Source organism: Oryctolagus cuniculus, chromosome 2, assembly GCF_051225735.1.
Source record: "Oryctolagus cuniculus isolate XC-2025 breed Fujian yellow rabbit chromosome 2, ASM5122573v1, whole genome shotgun sequence".
NCBI classification, from domain to species: domain Eukaryota; kingdom Metazoa; phylum Chordata; class Mammalia; order Lagomorpha; family Leporidae; genus Oryctolagus; species Oryctolagus cuniculus.
Genome location: NC_142868.1, coordinates 135,577,819 through 135,600,444, shown reverse-complemented (window position 1 = coordinate 135,600,444; position 22,626 = coordinate 135,577,819). Strand labels below are relative to the sequence as shown.

At 37.9% G+C, this 22,626-nt stretch overlaps 1 protein-coding gene across 2 annotated transcripts in view; it reads right to left on the bottom strand.

Annotated features, from left to right (window-relative positions):
* EXOC6B (exocyst complex component 6B) overlaps window positions 1–22,626 on the bottom strand; it is a 683,510-nt gene that overhangs the window by 310,191 nt on the left and 350,693 nt on the right. For both annotated transcript variants that reach the window (XM_002709766.6, XM_089327552.1), the window contains exons 9-15: window positions 18,566–18,649; window positions 18,172–18,218; window positions 16,438–16,558; window positions 9,734–9,805; window positions 8,626–8,723; window positions 5,939–6,044; window positions 4,990–5,099 (exon numbers count right to left, since the gene is read on the bottom strand). In XM_002709766.6, the coding sequence (XP_002709812.1) occupies window positions 4,990–5,099; window positions 5,939–6,044; window positions 8,626–8,723; window positions 9,734–9,805; window positions 16,438–16,558; window positions 18,172–18,218; window positions 18,566–18,649 (638 nt within the window). The remainder of the gene's footprint in view (window positions 1–4,989; window positions 5,100–5,938; window positions 6,045–8,625; window positions 8,724–9,733; window positions 9,806–16,437; window positions 16,559–18,171; window positions 18,219–18,565; window positions 18,650–22,626) is intronic.

Here is a 22,626-nt window from a genome sequence, read left to right as displayed (position 1 = left end):
AGAGATGTTTCTCCAATTGTCTCTGGCTTGTATAGTTTCAGACAAGAAGTCTGTTATAATTCTTGGAGTGAATCTGCATATAACGCTTCTATGTTTTTCTGAATGTCTGGCAAACATTCTCCTGACTTTCATTGTACCTATATGAATATAATGCCTTTAAGTATTTTTGTTATTGTTGTTTTTGCTAAGGTTTATGTAGGTTGATAATCTCAAATATCTTTAATCTCTGGTTTGATGGCTTTCATTATTTTTGAAGTATTCTCAATCATAGTCTCTTAAAATATTCTTCTCTGTTCTTCAGACTTCCCATTCTTGGATCTGTTTCAAACTGCTCCACATCTTGGGCACTTTATTCTATTTCTTTCACCTTTCCCCCTTCCTTTGTGTGTTACTTCTACTGACCTATCTTCCACTTTGATGATTATTTTCTTGGCTATGTCAAGTCTACTGATGAGTCCTTCAAAGGAATTCTCCAACTGTTTCTCATTTCAAACGTTTCTATTTGAGTATTTCCTATAATTTTCACCTCTCTGATAAAAAGTCTCTATAAGTTCATGCACAGGGTATTTTTAAGTCCCTAACTAATAGTTCTAATCATCTGGTCATCTCTGAGTCCATTTCTGTTAATTTCATTGCCCTCTGAAAGATGTTTTTACTTGATTTCCTTTATGTCTTATATTTTTGAAAGAAGGTTGGACATCTTATGTAAAACAGCAGAGGCTGACGAAACGATCCTATTTTTCTTCCTGTTGGGTCATTAGTGTGGCAGCTCAAGACAAGAGTTGTGCTGGGTTGGGTCTTGTTGTTTCTACGGCTACCTTCAGTACTTATACATTTTAAACCCCTCTAATGATTGAATGGAACTAGCACAGGTGCTGAAGTCCCAGAGAGTTTTTCACAACTTTACCATCCACAGTGTTTTGTTCTCTATACACAAGGGAAGTCTCTCTCTACATTTTCGGCCATCACCTCATGGTCAATTTCTGCCTTTTATTAACTCAGTTCTTGCTAAGCTATTAGCAGGAGTCAAAAGGCATGCTCATTCATCCTGTCCAGCCTCAGTCTTAGGTATGCCTTACATCATGGATGTGAAACTTTTTTTCTGCCAGGGGCCATTTGGATATGTATAACATCATTCATGGGCAACACCAAATTAACAACTTAAAAATTAGCCTGCTCTATTTATTGATTTTTGAGTCCCACCTGTGGTTGCCTTGGCAGGGCCAGACAAGATGGCTTCATGGGCTTTATATAGTCCACAGGCTGGATGTTCCCCATCCCTGTTCCATATGCCTGGTGCTTACGAGTGAAGTATGCTCAATATCCTTGCCCCTATTTCCAATAGTGGCCATATTTTGCTTTCTATCTGTAGTGGGTTTACTCCAAGTGTTTTCCAGCCTTCTTCCAGTAGTAGAAGACATCTAATGCTATTAGTATAAGATGCTAGCTAAGTATAGGACTATTTTCTGTTCTTCTCCCAAGGAAATAAAATTTTTTATTCAGTTTTTCTCATAATGAGATGAATATTCAGTCTTTCTGTGCCCTGAAGAGAGACAGAGTATGCTGCCATTCCCCTAATGCCACAAAAGTTTCTGGTCTGGATGAGCAAAGGGTTCAAACAGAGGAAAAGTGAGGCTTCACACCTTTCTTACAGCAGTGGCTGGTCCCCTTCTCCACACCTACAACAACATCAGTGGTTCTCTTTGAGCTCCCACCCAGCTCACAATCTTTCCCATGAGTCACCACTGGAGGTCCAAGGGGAAGAACATATGAATGAGCGTAAATTCCTCCTGAGTCTATGTAGGACATCCAATCAGGGGTCTAATCATCAATCCATTATGACTTTAGTTGATTTTCTTTCGTTCTTGCATGACGGTTATACCTTGCTGCCTTTGTCTGCCACACGTGGAGAAGTTCTAGTCCTGGGTTCTAGTCCCGGTTGTGGAGAAGTCTGTGCACAATCCCTCTCCTGAGAGAGACCAATACCATCTTGGATTTCAGAGCTAGTCACAGCACCCTGGTGGTTCCCAGAAAAGCTTTATAATTGTAGTTTATCTGTCTTTTTCTCATTGTCAGGGAAGAAGAAACATTCTTTCCAGGTTTTTATACTAGAGACTATATTGGCATCATCTCATACTAATTTCTTTTTAAGAAGGTGCTCTGTGGATGGATGTTTGGCACAGCAGTGTCAAGATGCTGCTTGGGATGCCTGCACCCCATGTCCGAGTTCCTGGGATTGAGTCCCAGCTGCACTTCTGATTCCAGCTTCCTGCTAATGTACACTGTGGGAAGCTGTGATGGCTTAAGTACTTGACTCCTGGCTTTGGTCTGGCTCAGCTCCAGCTGTTGCTGGCATCTAGGAATTGAACCAGAGGACAGACGATCTCCATCTGTCTGTCTACACAGATGTTTATGTTTATTTTGATCTACTTGAAAGGCAGAAAGAGAGAGAGAGAGAGAGAGAGAGAGAGAGAGAGATTGGTTGTTTATGCACTGGTCATTCCCGAAATGCCTATGACAGGTAGGTCTTGGCCAGGCCAAACCCAGGAGCCAAAACTGTCTCTAGGTGACAGGGGCCCAGACACTTAAGCCATACTCCCCTGCCGTCTACAATGCATTAGCAGGAAGCAGAGCAGCCAGCACTCAAATCAGCATTCTAATATGGGATACATGTTTAACAAGTGGTGGATCAACCTAATGCACAACCATATGTGCACTAATAATTTTTTTAAAAGGTGCTTAGCATGTGTATGTATTCACAAAGACAAAAGACTAGAAGAAAAAAATCTCCATATTTGGAGTGTTATTGATATGTGGTAGAATTCGGGGACTTTTAAATTTTTCTTCTTTATATGATTCTATAATCTCCAAACTCCTCACAATTATCTAATTTTACAATATTAAAAATCCATATTTGTTTATTCTATTTTAAAATCAAAGGCAAATGATAGAATATTATTTTACCCAAAAATGCCATTTATTTGCCTTTTCTTAAAAAAAAAAAAAAAAAAGAAACTTTCGGGGCTGGCGCCAGGGCGGCGCCAGCATCCCATAGGGGGCTGAGTTCTAGTCCCGGTTGCTCCTCTTCCAGTTCAGCTCTTTGTTGTGGCCCAGGAGGGCAGTGGAGGTTGGCCCAAGTGCTTGGGTCCCTGCACCCACATGAGAGACCAGGAAGAAGCACCTGGCTCCTGGCTTTGGATTGGCACAGCCATTTGGGGAGTGAACCAATGGAAGGAAGACCTTTCTCTCTGTCTCTCTCTCTCTCACTGTCTATAACTCTTCCTGTCAAATAAAAAAAAAAAAAGAAAGAAAGAAAGAAACTTTCTTTCAGAAATACTAGGTCCTCAGAATACATGCAATTACATTTTCTACATCTTCTGGCCATAGAGAATGCTTGCAAGAAAAAGAAATGAAAACTTGACTTAATAGATATTTATAGAACTACATGAAACTCTCAATCCAACAGTTTTTCTTGTTTTGAGGCCCTTACATATAACACAATAAATTGCTTTTATTTTTATTATTTTTGAAAGACATTTATTTATTTGAAAGGCAGAATTACAGAGAGAGAGGGAGAGATAGAGATATCTTCCACCCACTGGTTCACTCCCCAAATGGCTGCAACAGCCAGAGTTGAGCTGATCCAAAGCCAAGAGCCAGGAGCTTCTTCTGGGCTTCCCATGTAGGTACAGGGGCCCAAGCACTTGGGCCGTCTCCCACAGCTTTCGCAGGCACAGTTGCAGAGAGTTGGATTGGAAGTGGAACAGTCAGGACTCAAACCAGTGCCCATATGGGATGCTGCTGCTGCAGGCGATAGCCTGACCCACTATACCACAATGTTGGCCCCAAAGAATTGTTCTTGTACATATGGTCTCATATGTCATGTTAACTGCCGCTTTAAGATAGCTATGATTGATATAGTGATCTCTGTGACTCCAGGTCTTAAGGAAAATATACTCCAGGATACTAAATCATTTTGTAACAATTTACCTACAGCAATATACTTAAGAATATCCTATAGAATATTTTCTAGTATGAGGTAATCTGGTCAGTAGGGTGGGTATGTGGGAGCCATGAGTCAGGGAATGAAAATTCTAGGGTAAAAACAAACTTTTGCTTTATAACTTTTAAAGACAATCTCATTTTCTATTTCTATGAAATCAATCTCATCTTCAAAGAAAAAGAACAAACAAATTGGGTAAACCTGTCTTTCATTCTTTTTCTTAGTAAGAATAGCTATAAAACAAGTGACTCAAACTATTTCCCATACTTTTCACTCTTTAATTTATTATTAAAAAATACTGAGTTGGGTACAGAGGATTATGTGTTGAATAAAAGATAAAATATGTCTACCCTACAAGAGAACTTTCCTAACATTATCAGGTTATGTTAGGGGTGGCTACTGTGTTGTTCCTGTATATTTGCAGCAGTCCTCAATTGTATTAGATACTCGTTGAAGACAGGACCAAATTTTCAGCATCTTAATATCTTAACTGCCAAGTAGCAGCTGACAAATAACAGCTTAGTCAGAATGGATGATACATAAACCAATAAGAGAACAAAGAAAAAAAGATACCTTTAGTCTAGCACATACCAAGACAAATAAATAGAGTAATTATAAAGTTTCCAAAGGATTTTCTTCTGTTACTCCACTTCTAGCTTTAAAATTTCATTAAGTAGAATGTTAAAATTAATGTTATACTACAATTTTCTAGAGAATTCTCATTAACAATTAGGGTTACAGTGCAAACTGGTTAATAAAATAGTATAGAATAAGATAGGTAAATACAGATTTTAAAAATTATTCAAAAGTTACCATCTTTCCCTATCATCATAACTATGTACCATAGCAGTGCCATGCAGTGAAAGACCAATATTAAGATGCTGAAAATCAAAGGTGAAGAGAATAGCAAAAGCTTTTCAGAAAATTCATATAGAAAAAAGTCACAATCTTAACACTGGTTTCCTTTCCACTCTTTCATACTATACCTTAGATGAAGATCTTCTGAAAACTTAAGGCAGGCGTAGATAAATTCTTTAATTTGGTTGTAAACTTTTGGCACAAATTCAGAGAAAGGAAACTTTTTTGGAAATGACTGCTGTAAATGCAAGGATTAATGAAAGTGAGTCACAAATGAACATACATTAAAGATATTTATACATCTTTTTAAATACAAAAGGAACTTTCTTCCACATTGTGAGCTTGTCTGCTTAACAACCTCAAATTTAAGAAAATGTCCCCAAGAGTTTTCAAAAAGAGTAAGACACAATTTAAATAAGACAATACTCCAAATGTCTTTTAACATGTGAAAGGATAAAAAAACAGAGTTCACACTCAGCAGTAAGAAAGAAGGAAGCATGGATACAAGTACCAACACGGATAATCTCAAAAGCACTGTGCTGCCTCAAAGAAGTCAGTCTCAAAAGGCTATATATTGCCTGAGTCCATTTAATTGGCACACTGGAAAAGGCAAAGTAGATGGGTAGGGACCAGAATGGTAAATTCCAAGGGATGTAGTTAGGGGAGGGTGGATTACAAAGGCGCAGCAGGAAAGAATTGCTGGGATGAGGTAACTGCTCTGTCTACTTAATGTGGTAGTGAATACCCAACTCAGTTCACTGTCAAAGCAACAGATTCACATGCCATACAGGGTAAATTTCACTGTTTTTCAGAGGAAACACTTAACAATTTTCATAAAAGCAAGGACTTTGATGTATAATCTAAACTGGAAAACCCCCCAGTAATCCTCCAAACACTTCAGACATGATGGGACCCCAAAGCCATCTACAGATTCCCAGATCAGGAAATGCTGTTTTTTTTTCTAAGCCTGAAAAACAAAGCATTGAGGTGGTCAGAATTCTAACCAACTGAGTTGAAGGCGATGCTCTCAATGAAACTACTTTGATGAAAGCTTGTCTATTTTAAAATATTCCTTACCTTTTCCAGCTCTATATCCTGGAATGGGAATTGTCCTACCACCTTTTTATACATCTCTTCACTTGTTACTGGTATGGGACTGTAGTTGTCAGAATCAAGTATGGTCCTATAAAAACAACAGTAAAATGAAGGATGGAAAAAAAAAGAAAGAAAACAGGGAGGGAGGCAGAGGATGGAGGCAGGACAGGAGGAGAGAAAGGATATAACAGGGAAGAATGGTGGGTTAATTACAAATAATCTGATGAACCTCAGTGGCTGTATACATACCACAAATCAAAATGAACACTGCCAAATATCTATTATATTCCTCCACAACACAGATATCTCATTTTGGGTATGCCCATCTTTTAATGAAGAAACAGGAAACTATACTGAAGTAAATGGAACACAACTATGAACATGATCTCCCAGCAAATGAGAAGTAAACTAGAAAAGGTAAACAGGTTGTTTCTTTTTATCGTAATACAATCAATTTGATTATATTTTTAAATTTTGCACTCAACTTTCTATTTTATAAAGATATATTTATTTATTTGACAGGCAGAGTTACAGAGAGAAAGGGAGACAGAAAGATAAAGCAATCTTTCATCCATTGGTTCACTCTCAAATGGCCACAATGGTCAGGGTAGGGCCAGACTGAAGCCAAGTGCTAGAAACTTCATCTGGGTCTCCCACGTTGGGGGAAACCAGGTATCTGGGTCACCTTCTATTGCTTTCCTAGGTGCAGAGGCATGGAGCTGAACTGGAAGTACAGCAGCCAGGACATGAACTGGCGCCCATATAGAACGCCAATGTCGCAGACAGCTATTTAACCTGCTGCACCACAACAATGGCCCCCATAAATTTTCTATTCTATTTTCAAAATTGGCAGATAGGCAAGGTAATTTCTGTAATAAATGTAAACAATGTTTAATTACTTCATCTACTGCTCTCTGTTAGTCACATATTTGTTTCATCTATAGATTCCCCCTCCTTTACTATATTGAGAGTTCTTTAATAGAAAAACCACACTACCAAAGTCAACACAGATACTCACTGAAGAAATCAGATCAGAAGCATCTTAGACTATTTATAAAACATGTTATTAATTTTCAAATTTCCTGTTGAGATAAAATTCTGCTAAATACAATTGTAACAGATAAATCTGAGCTTTAAAAATATAAATAATTACATTAATATACAGATGAGTTGTACCAAATGATAATCAGGAATATGCTCATAAACTATGAAGATTAAGATTGAAGTAACAGGCTGGTGCCGAGGCTCAGCAGGTTAAGCTGCCGCCTGCAGCACTGGCATCGCAGATGGGTGCCAGTTTGAGTCCCAGCTGCTCCACTTCCAATTCAGCTTCCTGTTAATGCACCTGAGAAAGCAGAAGAGCTTGGGCCCTGCACCCATATGGGAGAACTAGATGAAACTCCTGGTTCCTGGCTTCTGCCTCGCCCAGCCCTGGCTGTTATGGCCATCTGGGGAGTAAATGAGCAGGTAGAAGATTTCTTTTTCTTGCTGCCTCTCACTCTCTCTCTTTCTAACTCTGTTTTTCAAATAAGTAAATAAATAAATAATTTTTAAAAAGAAAACCCAATATATAAAAAAGATTAAAATAACAATGTAAAATCTTAAAGCTAGAATAAATTTGAAAATGGGGGCCGGCGCTGTGGCATAGCAGGTAAAGCCGCTGCCTGCAGTGCCACCATCCCATATGGGTGCCAGTTTGAGTCCTGGCTGCTCCACTTCCAATCCAGCTCTCTGCTGTGGCCTGGGAAAGCAGTGGAGGATGGCCCAAGTCCTTGGGCCCCTGCGCCCGCGTGGGAGACTCAGAAGAAGTACCTGGCTCCTGGCTTCGGATCGGCGCTGCTCAGGACATTGCAGGCATTTGGGGAGTGAACCAGCAGATGGAAGACCTGTCTCTCCCTCTCTGTCTCTCCTCTGTCTCTCCTTCTCTCTGTGTAACTCTGACTTTCAAGTAAAATTAAAAAATATTTTTAAAAAAATTCAAAAATGAGCTAAGCTGATTGGGAAAAGCTATCTTTCAATAGACAGGAAGATCACTGATAGTAAATGACTAAGGGTATAAAAAGAGAGGAAATTCAAACGAATTGACATGAAATAGGTGTCAAGAAAATCGTGCACAGACATATTTCTGAGTGGGAGATGTAACTGAGAACTTTATTATAGTATTCATACTACAATAATCATTTACATAATTTGCTTCAAATACTGTACTATAATAAGCCCCTTCCCAAAGACTATTAGTTCTCAAAAAGGGTTTCCAAAGCATAAAGTATCCATAAGGGCTCAAATACCACTACTTTGTAAGGGTGCCTTAAACTAGGTATGATCCTAAGGAAAAAAAAAACAAACAACAAAAAGCCAGAAGAAGACACCACAAGTTGATATGGATGGTTTGAACAAAGGAATCTGACATTTATCCAAGATAATAAAAGTGTGAAAATGGGGCTTAGGGACTTCTCAGCACTGTAGATATTAATACACTGAGATTAGATAGCTTGAAAAAATAATTTGAAACATTATTACAACTCATTTGAATTCTAGATTATAATCTAGGGTAGCCAGAAAAATAAAAACCACATTTTCTTGTTGTTTATTACATATGGAAAATCTTTTTGGCACAACATGTGTACACATACATGCATATACACACATGACTACAGATGGTTTCTCACCTGAAAATACCTGACCACTTCTTCAGCAGAGTTTCACTGTACTGATCTCTGATTTCTAACAGCATATCAAAAAGTTGATTTACAGGAAAACCATACACCTAAAACAAAATTTAAAAATACCTTCATTTTCTAAGGTAACTTTTTTAACAACATGAGACATTTTAAGAACTGGAAGACATTTTGTTCTTGAGGTAACAATTTAAATGAAAACATGATAGTAGAGAATCTTTCATTTCCAACTAACATCTAGTGTTCTTCTCTCAACACAGGGATGGGCATTAGGCTTAGCAATCAAGACACTGATTAGGACATCCACAGCACATTTTGGACTGCCTGAGTTTGCAGCTCCACTTCTGATTCCAGCTTCCTGATAGTATGTATCCTGGGAGGCAGCAGATGAAGGCTGAAGTGGTTTTGTCCATGCCACCTACATGGGAGACCTGGATTGAGTTCCTGGCTCCCAGCATCAGTCCCTTACACAGTGCCAATGAAGAATTTCAGGATTGAACAAAAAAATAAAAAATAAAGAACTTTAAAAAAAAATTCAAAGATACATACCAATTTATCTAAGCTAGATAGAAACAAAAGAAATGATGACAAGTAAAATCACTATATAGTAGGGGGACTGTCAGCTAAGTTCTCCCTCCAACTCCTCCTAGTAACTCTAACGACCTATAGCAAACATAAGAGTAGAGAGAGAAGTTGTAAACACTACCGATCAGACCCACTTTTAATGCTATTCCACTGGGTAAAATATGTGGTTCATCTCAATCATCATTACTCAAGATGGTAGTTAAACAAACTATAAAATCACTCAGTGCTATATATAAATTAAGAACATTTTGAGAAACTTCTGGCTTGAGTGGTTCAATTAGTTGGACTGATGGGAGAGGAAAAAGGGGGTGAGAATTTTATTTATGAAAACATAAAAGGTTAGAGTAATGTCCATGTAATGTCAACAGAGATTTTAAAAAGATCTAGCTCTAGGAAAACAATAAACACAACCAGAAGCTAAAAGGTTTTTATCCAAGATTATGCAGATAAGAAAACACTTGGAGCTGATTAAATATGAATTTAGATGAGCATTATGTAAATAGAACTCACATACCTGAAGTGTATCAGCAAAAAGTACAATGAGGTTTTTCAAGTCTAACACAAGGTTTGGATCAGAGCAGTAAGACTAAAGGAAATAAAAGACAAAGGGGGAAAACAGTTAGGAAATACATGACTAAATTTTCTTTTATTTAATTGCTTAAGGCTTCACTTGGTGAAGGCCCTCCTAGAAAGAGTCCATCCCTTTCCTGCTCTAAGGTAACACCAGATGCAGCCACAGAATAGCCAAGCAGAAAGCTTTCAAAAGCCATGACCGACATTTTTAACATCTGGAAATTTAAAAACACACTTCTAAACAACATTTCAATTAAGGAAGAAACCAAAATTGAAACTTAGATTATTTTTTAATGAATAGCAATACTTCCTATCAAAAACCTGTGGAATATGGCTACTATATTTTTAAAACAAATTTATATCTTTACATGTAAGCATTATAAAACACAAAAGATTGAAAATAAACTAAGCATTGAATTTATGAAAGGAAAGCCAAATAAATCATAAATAAGAAAGTAGAATTGATAAAATTAAAGCCCAAATTCAATGCATAGAAAGGATACGAAAGATTTGATGAATTAAGCCAAAAGCCTAAGTTAAAAATAAAATCAGTAATGAAGACAAACCTTAGGAAAGATTGATGAAACAACAAAAACAAAACAGCAGTAAGCAACTGAAGAAATATAAAGTAAACATTTATAAAAAGGAAAGTAAAAATTATAAAGTGCACATAAAACCTAATACAAATAAAATCTGAAAAATTAACTGACATGGAAGATAGTTTCTGCAGGCATGATAAAAAAGAGGGGTATTTTAAAGGTTCATTGATTTTGAGAGCAAATTCTCTCAATTATCATTTCATTATTTGATCTCTCAATTTCATAAAGAAATAGTCAATAAACAATGATGTGGTCCAATCAGCTTTTCTTATGACCAAAAGCTTTTGTCTCATACATACTGTCCCCTCTAAAAGGGCAATTGTCTTTTTAGTGGGAAAAAACTAGTATTAGTACAAAATTCCCATTTTCCTAATTATGGTTTTTGAAATTAAATTCTATTTATTTTGTAGAATACTGCCATTTTTGCTGCTTTGATTTTTAATCTTTCAGGTAATGTGAATTAATATCTCCTAGGCAGGGGGAGGAATAGAGAGACAGAGATGAAAGATAGAAAGAGAGAGGGAGAGAGGGAAACAATGAACACATCCCCCATAAAATCAAAGCACATGTGAAAAGAAAATGATGCCATGACCCTTGTTCACACATGGCAGAATAAGGGAAACCTTTCCCAAGTGTAGTGATCTGTATGTGTGTCACAGTCTTGCAGTGAGGGTGAGAAATCAGGGCTCCTCACTAAAGGTAAGTATAGCACCAGCAAGGACAAGAGGAAACACATAGTATCAAGGAGGAAGACTTGGCCGGCGCAGCGGCTCACTAGGCTAATCCTCCGCCTTGCGGCGCCGGCACACCGGGTTCTAGCCCTGGTCGGGGCGCCGGATTCTGTCCCGGTTGCCCCTCTTCCAGGCCAGCTCTCTGCTGTGGCCCGGGAGTGCAGTGGAGGATGGCACAAGTATTTGGGCCCTGCACCCCATGGGAGACCAGGATAAGTACCTGGCTCCTGCCATTGATAAGCACGGTGCGCCGGCCACGGTGGCCACTGGAGGGTGAACCAACGGCAAAGGAAGACCTTTCTCTCTGTCTCTCTCTCTCACTGTCCACTCTGCCTGTCGAGAAAAAAAGGAGGAAGCCTCTCTCTCTAAGATGTTTTTTGACTTTTTGACATTTCCTAGAATTACTGACACGTTTTGACCTAGTCAAGCTATCTTTCTCTAAGCTTTCTATATATAATTTTTTTTTCCTTTTTTATTGGATCAGAACTTTTTAATTTGATAATAAATGTTAATAAGTCATACCCTTTCTGCTCATTGTTTACTTGAAATGATCTGGACTCTTCATCAAAAAAAGTTATCTCCCATTTTGCAGGAATTATTAACAGCTTTAAACATATTGAGTTATTTTGATTTATCTGTAAATATTATTCATTTTTTCATATATTTTATACATATGATATTATCTCCTAAAACAGTTATGGTTTGGGCTTTCACATTTTCATATATTAACTACCAGAGCCTCAACTTTTGGTCTATATTTCCTTTCATCCTGATAGTCAATTCCTATTAAAAATATATATCACACATATATATAAAATACTAGGTAGGAATAGTCTTTTTCAGTTAATGTGGGAAGGATACCATTTTAAACTATCTTGGATGGGCCCAAGAAGCTGTCAAAATCAAAAGTCAGGTTGTAAACGTGAATTTACAAGTACTGTCGGTGGCAAAGGCAGTTTCAGTGCTTTGCCAAACTCTCTGGATTCTCAATTTCTCTTGTATTTGGCTGGTTGATTCCTTACTATCCTTACTAAACACTTTGAGACTTAAAAGAATATCTTAAATACATAAAACATCACTTTTAGTTGTTTCCAGGTGAAGGTCTGGCGTGACTAACATAGCCTTCTACACTTCTAACATTAGAAATAATCATTGCTTTGTAACTTTTCCTCCTGAGCAATAATAACGTGTATTTGCTAAAAGAACAGCTATTCTATTAGTTTCCTATCTCATGTAATTGATTTTATTCAAATATTTCATGACTGATGGCTGTTTTTTCATATTTTAGAATGAAGGAATGGGTTGATTAGTGAAGATGATTAGTATGGGTTTCCTCTTCTGCAGTTTTGAGTTTGTTTCCAAAGAATCTGACTATAGGCTCTGTGGAAGTGGTTGGGACAGATAAGTCATGTTGCTAAAAAAAGCAGTACTAGAAACCTTCACTAATGGAACCTGTTGGGTTAAGGTTTTTGAAAGTAGACATTTAAGCAATTTTCCATATATCTTCCAGGCTCCATCCTTGCTCATTGTATTTGTTAATTCTGAATTTAGTATGTTCCTAGACCACATTTAAAAGAATGTCTCCTGTGACAACACCATATTTGATTTAATATTTTATTTTATAACGCTATCTTTAATTAAATATTTTCTTTTATCTGATTCTTATTTCATCTATTTTCTAAGTTCAAAGAAATCTTATTAAAATTTCTGGCTGATAGATGAAAATTTACAGAGCTTCCATTTTCAGTTTGGTTTCCCCCATTTTATATGATCAGAATTTAATTAGGTGATCTGAAAATACATATATTCAGTATATCATTTTGCTTCTGGTGTACATATCATTAATAATCACATTGGTATATCTTTTAATATTTTTGAAGATAGATGTATTTATTTATTTGAAAGCCAAAGTAAGAGAGAGAGAAAGATGGAGAGATCTTCCATGTGCTGGTTCACTTCTCAAATGGCCACAATAGCTAGGGCTGGGCCAGGCTGAAGCTAGGAGCCAGGAACTCCATCCAGGTCTCTTACAGGGTGGCAGGGACTCAAGCATTTGAGCCATCCTCTACAGCTTTCAGGCAGGTTAGCCGGGAGCTGGATCAGAAGCTAAGTAATAACCAGGACTTAAACCAGCACTTCAGTATGGGATACAGACATCCCTACACCACAACACCCATTCAATATATTTTAATATTGAGCCATTCCTGAAATGAACTCCCTTCTGCATCAGCATAACATTCTTTTAACATGCAGATGTTCTTCAATTTATAATGGGGTTATAATCAGATAAAACAATTTTAAATTGAACATACCATAAGTCAAAACTTACTAAGCATCAGAGGTTAACAACATAATAATTGTAGAGGATCCATTGTTTACCTCCCCATTCATGTGGCTGATGGGAAGTTGTAGCTAGCCACCACTGCTAAGCATCAGGAATGAATATCAGCAGCCCAAGAAAAGTTCAAAATTCAAAGTTTGGTTCTCACTGAATGCATATCACTTTTTCACTATTACAACATCAAAAAATCATAAGGCAAATCATCATATGTTAGGGCATGTCTGCACCCTTTAACTAGCACTTCCTTATTCTCCTACTCTGTACATCCTAACCATGAATCTATTTTCTGCCTCTACAGACTGATGAACTACTGGTGGGGGTGGCAGGGAGGAGGGAGGATACTTTATCATTTATTCTTCAATCCAAAAGAACATACTGTAGATCTACAAAGAAAAACTCCCTTAAGATTAACTTACATCATAGACTCACACTTTATAGAAACATAAGCCCACATCATGAAAACAGCCCTACTCCTAACATCATCAAATATGGTGCTAAATAAGGGGTACATATTTCTGCAGGAAGAACCCTATAGATTTGTCACTTTCTCAAATGTATAAGTCATGGAGGAAATAATAAGAAAAGGGAAAAAAAGGTGGTGCTTGGAAAGTAGCTTTCTAAAAGAAAGAAAGCATTTTTCAGGAATCAAAAGAAAACTGGAACATTCAACAATTTTAAGATATAAAATAAGTACTCAAAATCAGAGACTTCTCTCCCATACAATGACTGTACCACTAGTTAACAAGTATGATGGGATGAAACGCCTTCCTCAAAATATTCCTCCAAAATATAAAACATCCAAAGAGCCTCAAAAGGAAGCATATAGAATATTTTACCAAAAGATATAAAAAAAGAAAAATTATTTATGAAGAGTCTTCAGTTCATAAAAATGTGTACTAAGAAAATATTATGCATGGATTTCAAAAACATTTTGCACAAACATAAATTTATCTTTTAATTTCATATCTCTGGGAACTTTTTAAGCCCCCATATATTTCTTGGCGAAAAATACCAGATACTGAAATATGTTAGTTATCTCCATTTTAACTTATAGATATACTGTGCAACAAAACTGTGTCTCAGTTTTGGGGAGTAGGATTCAAGAGGTGGGAGGGACATGATAAAGTGATTCTCAGGGGCACACAGTTGGAGTAGTGGTTTAGATACTGCTTGGGATGTCTGCAATCATTCTTTGATCCAAGTTATCTCTTGCTTAAAATGCCAGACTATCCTATCAGGTGTATTCTAGATAGAGTAATTTTCTCAAGGTAGCATTGTACTGTAGCAGGTTAAGTTGCCACCTGCAACATCAGCATCCCATATGAGTGCTAGTTTGAGTCCTGGCCACTCTACTTCCAATCCAACTCCCTGCTAATGTGCCTGGAAAAGCAAAAGAGGTTGGCTAAAGTGCTTGAGCCCCTGCACACCTGTGGGAGACCCAGATGAAGCTCCTGACTTCTAGCTTCAGCTTGGCCCAGCCCCAGTTATTTGGGGAGTAAACCAGCAGATGGAAGATCTGTCTCTGTCTCTCTCTAACTCCAAATTTCAAATAAATAAATAAATAAATCTTTAAAAAATCATTTTATCAAAATGTAAATATGATCATTTCATTCTTAATTTACTCCACAGCCCTGAAACACACACACACACACACACACACACACACACCACTCAGCACAACACTAAAAGGGTCAAACAATTCCTAAATCAGATGGCATCTGCACATTTCTCCATTCTCACTTCCTACTTTACCTAGCTTTCTGTGTTCTATGGTCTTTCCATTCTGGATTTCTCTCAAATCTCTAACAGGACTAGGCTCCTTGAAATTTAGATTTTGCATACCGTACTTACTATCTGCAACATTTACAAAGACAGTTGAAGGGTCATGGATAATTTCAAGTCTCTAGCAAGCACAACTAGATAGGAGAATCATTTAATAAAGTTTTTAAAATGCTAAATTAGCTTATCAACTCCTCATTATTATTTCTCAAACACTTGAACAACTGCTTCTTATGCCTAAAATGATCATTTAATTGTCTTTGCATAAATGGTGACTCCTTGATATTTGGACCTCAACAGGCCACCTCTTCTCAATGAACCAAAAGGAGGCAATCTGATGCCCTAATCTACTGTTTCATTTTAACTGCTTGCATTATATCACCATTGCCTAATATTCTTATTTATTTGGGTCTCTCCTCCAATTAAAATATAACTCTCTGACAGCAGACTCTTGTTCATTGTTTTACGACCACTGCCAACAAAACAATCACTATTAAAGAAATACTGAATTATTGAACAAATGATTACTTCAGAACTAGCAGTGTCCACCTAAAATAGACTATACCAAAACCCATGCTATGTTGAAGTATATCAATATATCATGAAAACTGATGATTAGGCGATTTGACAGTTGTAAACATTTTTCCCAAAAAGTAAGAGTAAAATGATGAACTCCAAATCAAAGTGTATAATATTAATAGGTATTACAGAAGGCATTACATAGTAGTGGCAAAGAACAAGGACTGTATCTGGATTTGAATCTAAGTTTCACCTCTTACTGTGTGTCATTAGGCTGCTAATCTAAGCTCTCTGAGGTTCTCTTCTTCACATTTTAAGGCAAGCACAATAATAATGTTTATCTTTATAGGGTTATAGAGGATGAAGAAGACAGCACATGAAATACACAGAAGAATGCCTGACACATAGATAGCAATCAATAGACGTTAGCTGATATTTTCTTATTGCAAAGAACATTTCCCAAAAGAGAGCTCAGTGTTAGATATGCCAGGGTTCTACTCTAATGTCACTGAAGGAAACATACATACATACACACACACATATATATACACATGCATTTGGCTCCAAATGAGACATTCCAAAAATTACATTTATGTTGATTTTAAAGCAGTAAAACACTATCCGGTATATAGATAATCAGATCTAAATATGAACTTCTCTTGGGTTTCACACATACCGAGTGGGTTCGGAGTGCTGCTATGGTTTTTGAAAGTGCCATTTCCCATAGTTCATCAATGTAGGCTCTATTTACTAATCCCTGGGTTGTATGCAAAATATGATCTTCAACCACAAAAAAGCTATGATTGAGGAGAAAAGAAAACAAAGTTGTCAGAAATTACAGTGTGATTACTATCTGTCTCTAGGGCTTGACAAACATTAGGGTTGCCATCAAATTCAGAGTTAACAGTCACTTTTTTCTTAAAGAAAGATTTTCAGTATCATAAATGAAATCAGACTTCTTCAACTAGGAATTATATCTGTGATCAAGTCTTCTTAACCACTGTACACAGATTGGAATTAATTTTAAGAGGAGGAAAATGGGGATAGGTAATGAAAACTAATTTCACTACTTTAAAAAAAATCACTACTCCACCAACATATTTCACAAAACAAATAGATTTTAAAGAGACAATAAAAGACAAAATATAAGTAACCAAACATACAAATTATCAAAATGATCCCCTCCTAAGAGGACTCAAAGTGAAGTACTGAAAAGGTACCTTATAAAGTTTAAAAAAATACAGACTAATTTTTCAATGTCCCTGTTGTAGCTCTTTAGTATTACACATTTAAATTTTACCTTAGCCATATGGCATAATGTTCACAGAAGTTAAAATAATTCTTTGTTAGAGAATTCTATGATATATATGAATAAAACTATTAATTATATGGAAATAATAAAACTCAAAAACAAAAGAAAGGAAGAAACTTAATCACTTTATATTAACTGCAGTGGTTATTCTGCAACTAGAACACACTGCCTATATTCAGGATGTCTGTTTGGGAACTGCATTCCATACCACTATGTATGTTCTAGATGAGAGTGGCAACCTAAAGCCCATAGGGCAAAATGGGCCCCGGTCTTTTCTATAAAGATTGTTTTATTAGCACATAGCCATATGCACTCATTTACGTGCAGTCATAACTGTTTTCACACAGCAACAAAGCTGAAGAGTTGAGACAGAGTCTGTGAAGTTTGTGAAATCCAAAATTCTCCACTGTCTGGCCCTTTTTAGAAAAGGTTTGTCAACTCTTGCTGATTATTTGGTTCCATCTAACCAAGAATGGAGAAACAAAATATCAAGTATAATAAAATTACAACTCGGCTGGCGCCACAGCTCACTAGGCTAATCCTCCGCCTGTGGCGCCAGCACCCCGGGTTCTAGTCCTGGTTGGAGAGCTGGATTCTGTCCCGGTTGCTCCTCTTCCAGGCCAGCTCTCTGCTGTGGCCCAGGAGGGCATTGGAGGATGGCCCAAGTGCTTGGGCCCTGCACCTGCAATGGGAGACCTGGAGAAGCACCTGGCTCCTGGCTTCAGATTGGCGCAGCACTGGCCATAGCGGCCATTTGCGGGGTGAACCAACGGAAGCAAGACCTTTCTCTCTGTACCTCTCTCTCTCACTAACTCTGCCTGTCAAAAATAAAAAAATAAAAATTTTAAAAAATAAATAAATAAAATTACAACTCAATGTTTTTCTCCCTTTATCCTCTATTCTCCCTCTATCCTACAACATAATGTTGAAAACAACAGGACTTTCTTTTTACATCAGAAAATTAAAAAATAAAGCTTTGTATGAAGGATGTTAAAAGGAAAACCAAAGAATTTCCCAAGGAAAAGCTGATCTACTTTTCGAAGTATCACAAATCTATGTACTCAAAGTATATAGACTTAAATATGTATGTATACTTACCCTACAATTTGATTAAAATATTTCCTATAGCCATCTAAAGTTTCATGCTGCAAAAAAGCAAAGAAAAAAAGTTACTGTTTCAGTTTTGTTACACTGAGACAAAGTGAAAACCAGTTATTTAATCTCTTAAGGTTCAGTTCTTAGACTAAAGGGTAAATATAAAAATAGTACCTATTATATAGCATTGTGATGAGAATGAGACAATACACATCTAGTACTCAGACCAAAATTGGATACACAGCAATCAATAGATGCTAATTGCTAAACTTACTGTAAGTCACATACCTCAAAACTAGAATGACAGTCAACACACATACACACACGAATACACATGTAGCAAAAATATCAGAGAAGAAAAGTGAAAAAATGAGAAGAGTGAAGGTGAAAATCCTACCATGTTAGATGGAGGCTGAAGTACCAGACGGGCCTGTTTTCGCCTCTGTTTTCGATAGTAGTTCTCAAAAGTTTCCCGAGCACCCTATAAAGTAAATATGGAAATGGGTTGATATAACTGCGCCAATTATTCTTGAAATTCAAGAGAAGAGAGAATCATCCAGGCCTGGAATTTGAAGCGTCACCACATGTCTCAAAATCTGCTCTTTTAACAATAATAACAGTCAAAGGAAATAAAAATATGAATATTGAACCTTACTTAGAAACCTCATAGGGGTGGATACAAAAGATCCTGACAAAGACACTGTCAGAACTCAGTCGCCAGTACACTGTAGCTGGCTTCAGGGTCTACTATCACAAATTTACAAGAATGAAGACAAACCAACCTTTCTTCAGGTTACAATAATTGGCAAGAAACCTTTCCTTTTAAAAAGTCATAGAGCATTCCAGAAGAAAAATGTCCAGAATAAAAACCAGCCTTTACATGAATCATGAGCAAAAGGCCAACAGTAAGTGGGAAAAAGGCAGAAAGTGAGAATAGTAATTAGTAATCTGAGAATAGTAAATCAATCCAGCACAGATTAAATAAAAAAAAAAAAAGAAGAAACAAAGACCATAAAATTCTTATTGTACAGTTCCTACTTTTCATTTAGACTTTCTGGGTTTAAAATGAGAAGTACTCTGGAGAACAATATCTGGTTCATCACCTCTGCCCCTCTAGAATTCATGGCCTTCCCAAAGCCTAGAATATGGCCTTATTTGGAAATAGAGCCATTGCAGACATAACTAGTTAAATTAACATATGATCATACTATCTGGCTGAAAAGCCCATGAGAGTATTTCAGGCATGGAAAGCCAAGACACTCTGGCAAAAAGATCTCTGTGAGTGAGATCCCAGTGGAAAGAACAGGTCTTCAAAGAAGGAGGTACCTTTCTCTGAAGGGAGGAGAGAACCTCCACTTTGACTATGACCTTGTCTAAACAAGATAAGAGTCAGAGAACTCAAGGGGCTTCCATAGCCTTGGAAACTCATGACTGCTGCATAGGGAGATTACTGATGCCATAAACAGGAGTGTCAATTTGTGAAGTCAACAACAGGAGTCACTGTGCACTTACTCCTCATGTAGGATCTCTGTCCTTAATGTGCTGTACATTGAGGCTTAATGCTATAACGAGTACTCAAACAGTATATTTCACTTTGTGTTTCTATGGGGGTGCAAACTGTTGAAATCTTTACTTAATGCATACTAAACCGATCCTCTGTTAAAAAAAAAAAAAAAGAAAGAAAAGAAATTATCAATTCCCAACTTGACTCTCACTGGGATTAAACATGACAATAGGTCTGATCTGATTTCATCATCATTTAAAAAAAATCATCTATTATTTTTCACTTTATGTTTCTGTGTGGGAGCAAACTGTTGAAATCCTTACTTAATGTATACTAAGCTGATCTTCTGTATATTAAGATAATCGAAAATGAATCTTGATGTGAATGGAAGGGGAGAGGGAGTGGGAAAGGGGAGGGTTGTGGGTGGGAGGGACGGTATGGGGGGAAGCCATTGTAATCCATAAGTCGTACTTTGGAAATTTATATTCATTAAATAAAAAAAATATGATCATACTAGTGTGTAAAGTGACCCCTTAATACAATATGACTGGGGTCCTTAAAAGGGAAGGAGAGGGACCAGTGCTATGGTATAGCAGGTAAGGCCACGGCCTGCAGTGCTGGCATCCCATATGGGCACCGGTTCGAGTCCCAGCTGCTCCACTTCTGACCCAGCTCTCTGCTATGGCCTAGGAAAGCACCCGCATGGGAGACCAGGAAGAAGCTCCTGGCTTCAGATCAGCACAGTTCCAGTCATTGCGACCAGTGGAGGAGTGAATCAGCAGATGGAAGACCTCTCTGTCTCTTTTTCTCTCTCTGTGTAACTCTGACTTTCAAATAAATAAAATAAATCTTTAAAAAAAAAAAAAAAAGAAAAGGAGAAAAGACACACAGACGAGATTCACAAGAATATCCCATGTAATGAAAGAGCCAAGGGAAACCAAAATTTTGAGTCACCAGCAGAAGCTAGAAAGAGGTAAAGAAAGACAACAGAGCCTAAGAGGGACTCTGTCCTTTGCACACTTTGATTTTCAACTTCTGGCCTCCAAAACTGACACTGAACAAATTTCCGTACCCAATTTATGGTACTTTATTATAGTGGCTCTGGGTTAGTACTACAAACTCAGTTATAAAAACATCATGTCTGGGGCCAGCGCCGTGGCTCACTTGGTTAAACCTCTACCTGCGGCGCCAGCATCCCATATGGGTGCCGGGTTCTAGTCCCAGCTGCCCCTCTTCCAGTCCAGCTCTCTGCTGTGGACTGGGAAGGCAGTGGAGGATGGCCCAAGTGCTTGGGCCCCTGCACCCGCATGGGAGACCAGGAGGAAGCACCTGGTTCCTGGCTTCGGATCTGTGTAGCTCCGGCCGTAGTGGTCATTTGTGGGGATGAACCAACAGAAGGAAGACCTTTCTCTCTGTCTCTCTCTCTCACTGTCTAACTCTACCTGTCAAATTAAAAAAAAAAAAATCCTGTCCAATTTATTACCAAGTTCTATTCTTCTTCTTCTCTTCTTTTTTTTAAAGATTTATTTATTTATTTGAAAGGTAGAGTGACAGAGAGAGAGGTCTTCCATCTGTTGGTTCACTTCCCAAAGGCTTGCAACAGCCAGAGCTGGGCCAGGCTGAAGCCAGGAGCCAAGATCTCCATCCAGAGTTTGCCAAGTGGGTGACAGCCATTCAACAATTCAACCATAATCCACTTTTTCCCAAGCACATTATCAGGGAGCTGGATCAGAAGCAAAGTAGCCAGGACTTGAACTGTGATGGGATATAGGTGTCCCAAGTGCAGCCCCTAAATTCTACTCTTAAACCAAGGCTTTTCTAAAGAAGCAGGAGTAGAACAGGAAAGGCACTGTATCACAGTGGTAAAGAGCACCGATTTGGGATCCAGTTGAGTATACTGAAGTCATGACTTTGTCCCTTACTAACTATATAGCTGCTATAAACAGCTGCACAACTGCCCTTCCACTAATGGATCATTTAACTTTCACTTATAGGTTTGCTGTGATTTTCTCATTTGTAGAGCTGTCAATCTCATATTGCTGTTATGAGCATTTAGAAGAGGTACAAAGCTGGCCAGCACCGTGGCTCACTAGGCTAATCCTCTGCCTGTGGTGCCGGCACCCCGGCAACTGGGTTCTAGTCCCAGGTGGGGTGCTGGGTACTAGTCCCGGTTGCTCCTCTTCCAGTCCAGCTCTCTGCTGTGGTCCGGGAGGGCAGTAGAGGGTGTCCCAAGTGCTTGGGTCCCTGCACCCACATGGGAGACCGGGAGGAAGCACTGGCTCCTGGCTTCTGATCAACACAGCACCAGCCGTAGAGGCCATTAGGAGAGTGAACCAATGAAAGGACAGACCTTTCTCTCTCTCACTGTCTATAACTCTACCTGTCAAATAAAAAAAAAAAAAAAAAAAAAGAAGAAGAAGAGGTATAAAGCTGTCAGAATAGTGTCTGATAAATCATATGCATTTGTACAAGTGCTAAAACTAAATAAAGGGTAGGCATTTCACCTACTGGTTATTACATCAGTTAGGATGCCCATGTATGAGTGCTTGGGTTTGAGCCCTAGATTCCCATTGACTCTGGCTTTCTGTTAATGCAGACTTGGAGGCAGTAGTGAGGATTAAAGTGACTGAGAGCCTGCTACCCACGTGGGTGACCTGGATTGAGTTCCTAGCTCCCGGCTTCATCCCCAGCCAGGAGCCACTATGGGCAGTTGGTAGTGAGCCAATGAATAAAGATCTCTCTGTCTCTCTCCCTCTCCTTCTCTTTCTCCTTCCCCCTCTCCATTCATGTTTTTCTCAAATAAAAATAAATAGAAAACAAATGATGAAAGTAAGTTTTGCCCACTTAATAGAGTATTAATTCCATGCAGTAATTACTTCAGTTTTTGCTACTTTCTTGAAAATGTGAACAACTTATTGATTGTGATTTCTTTGTTAAATATCTAAACCCAAACT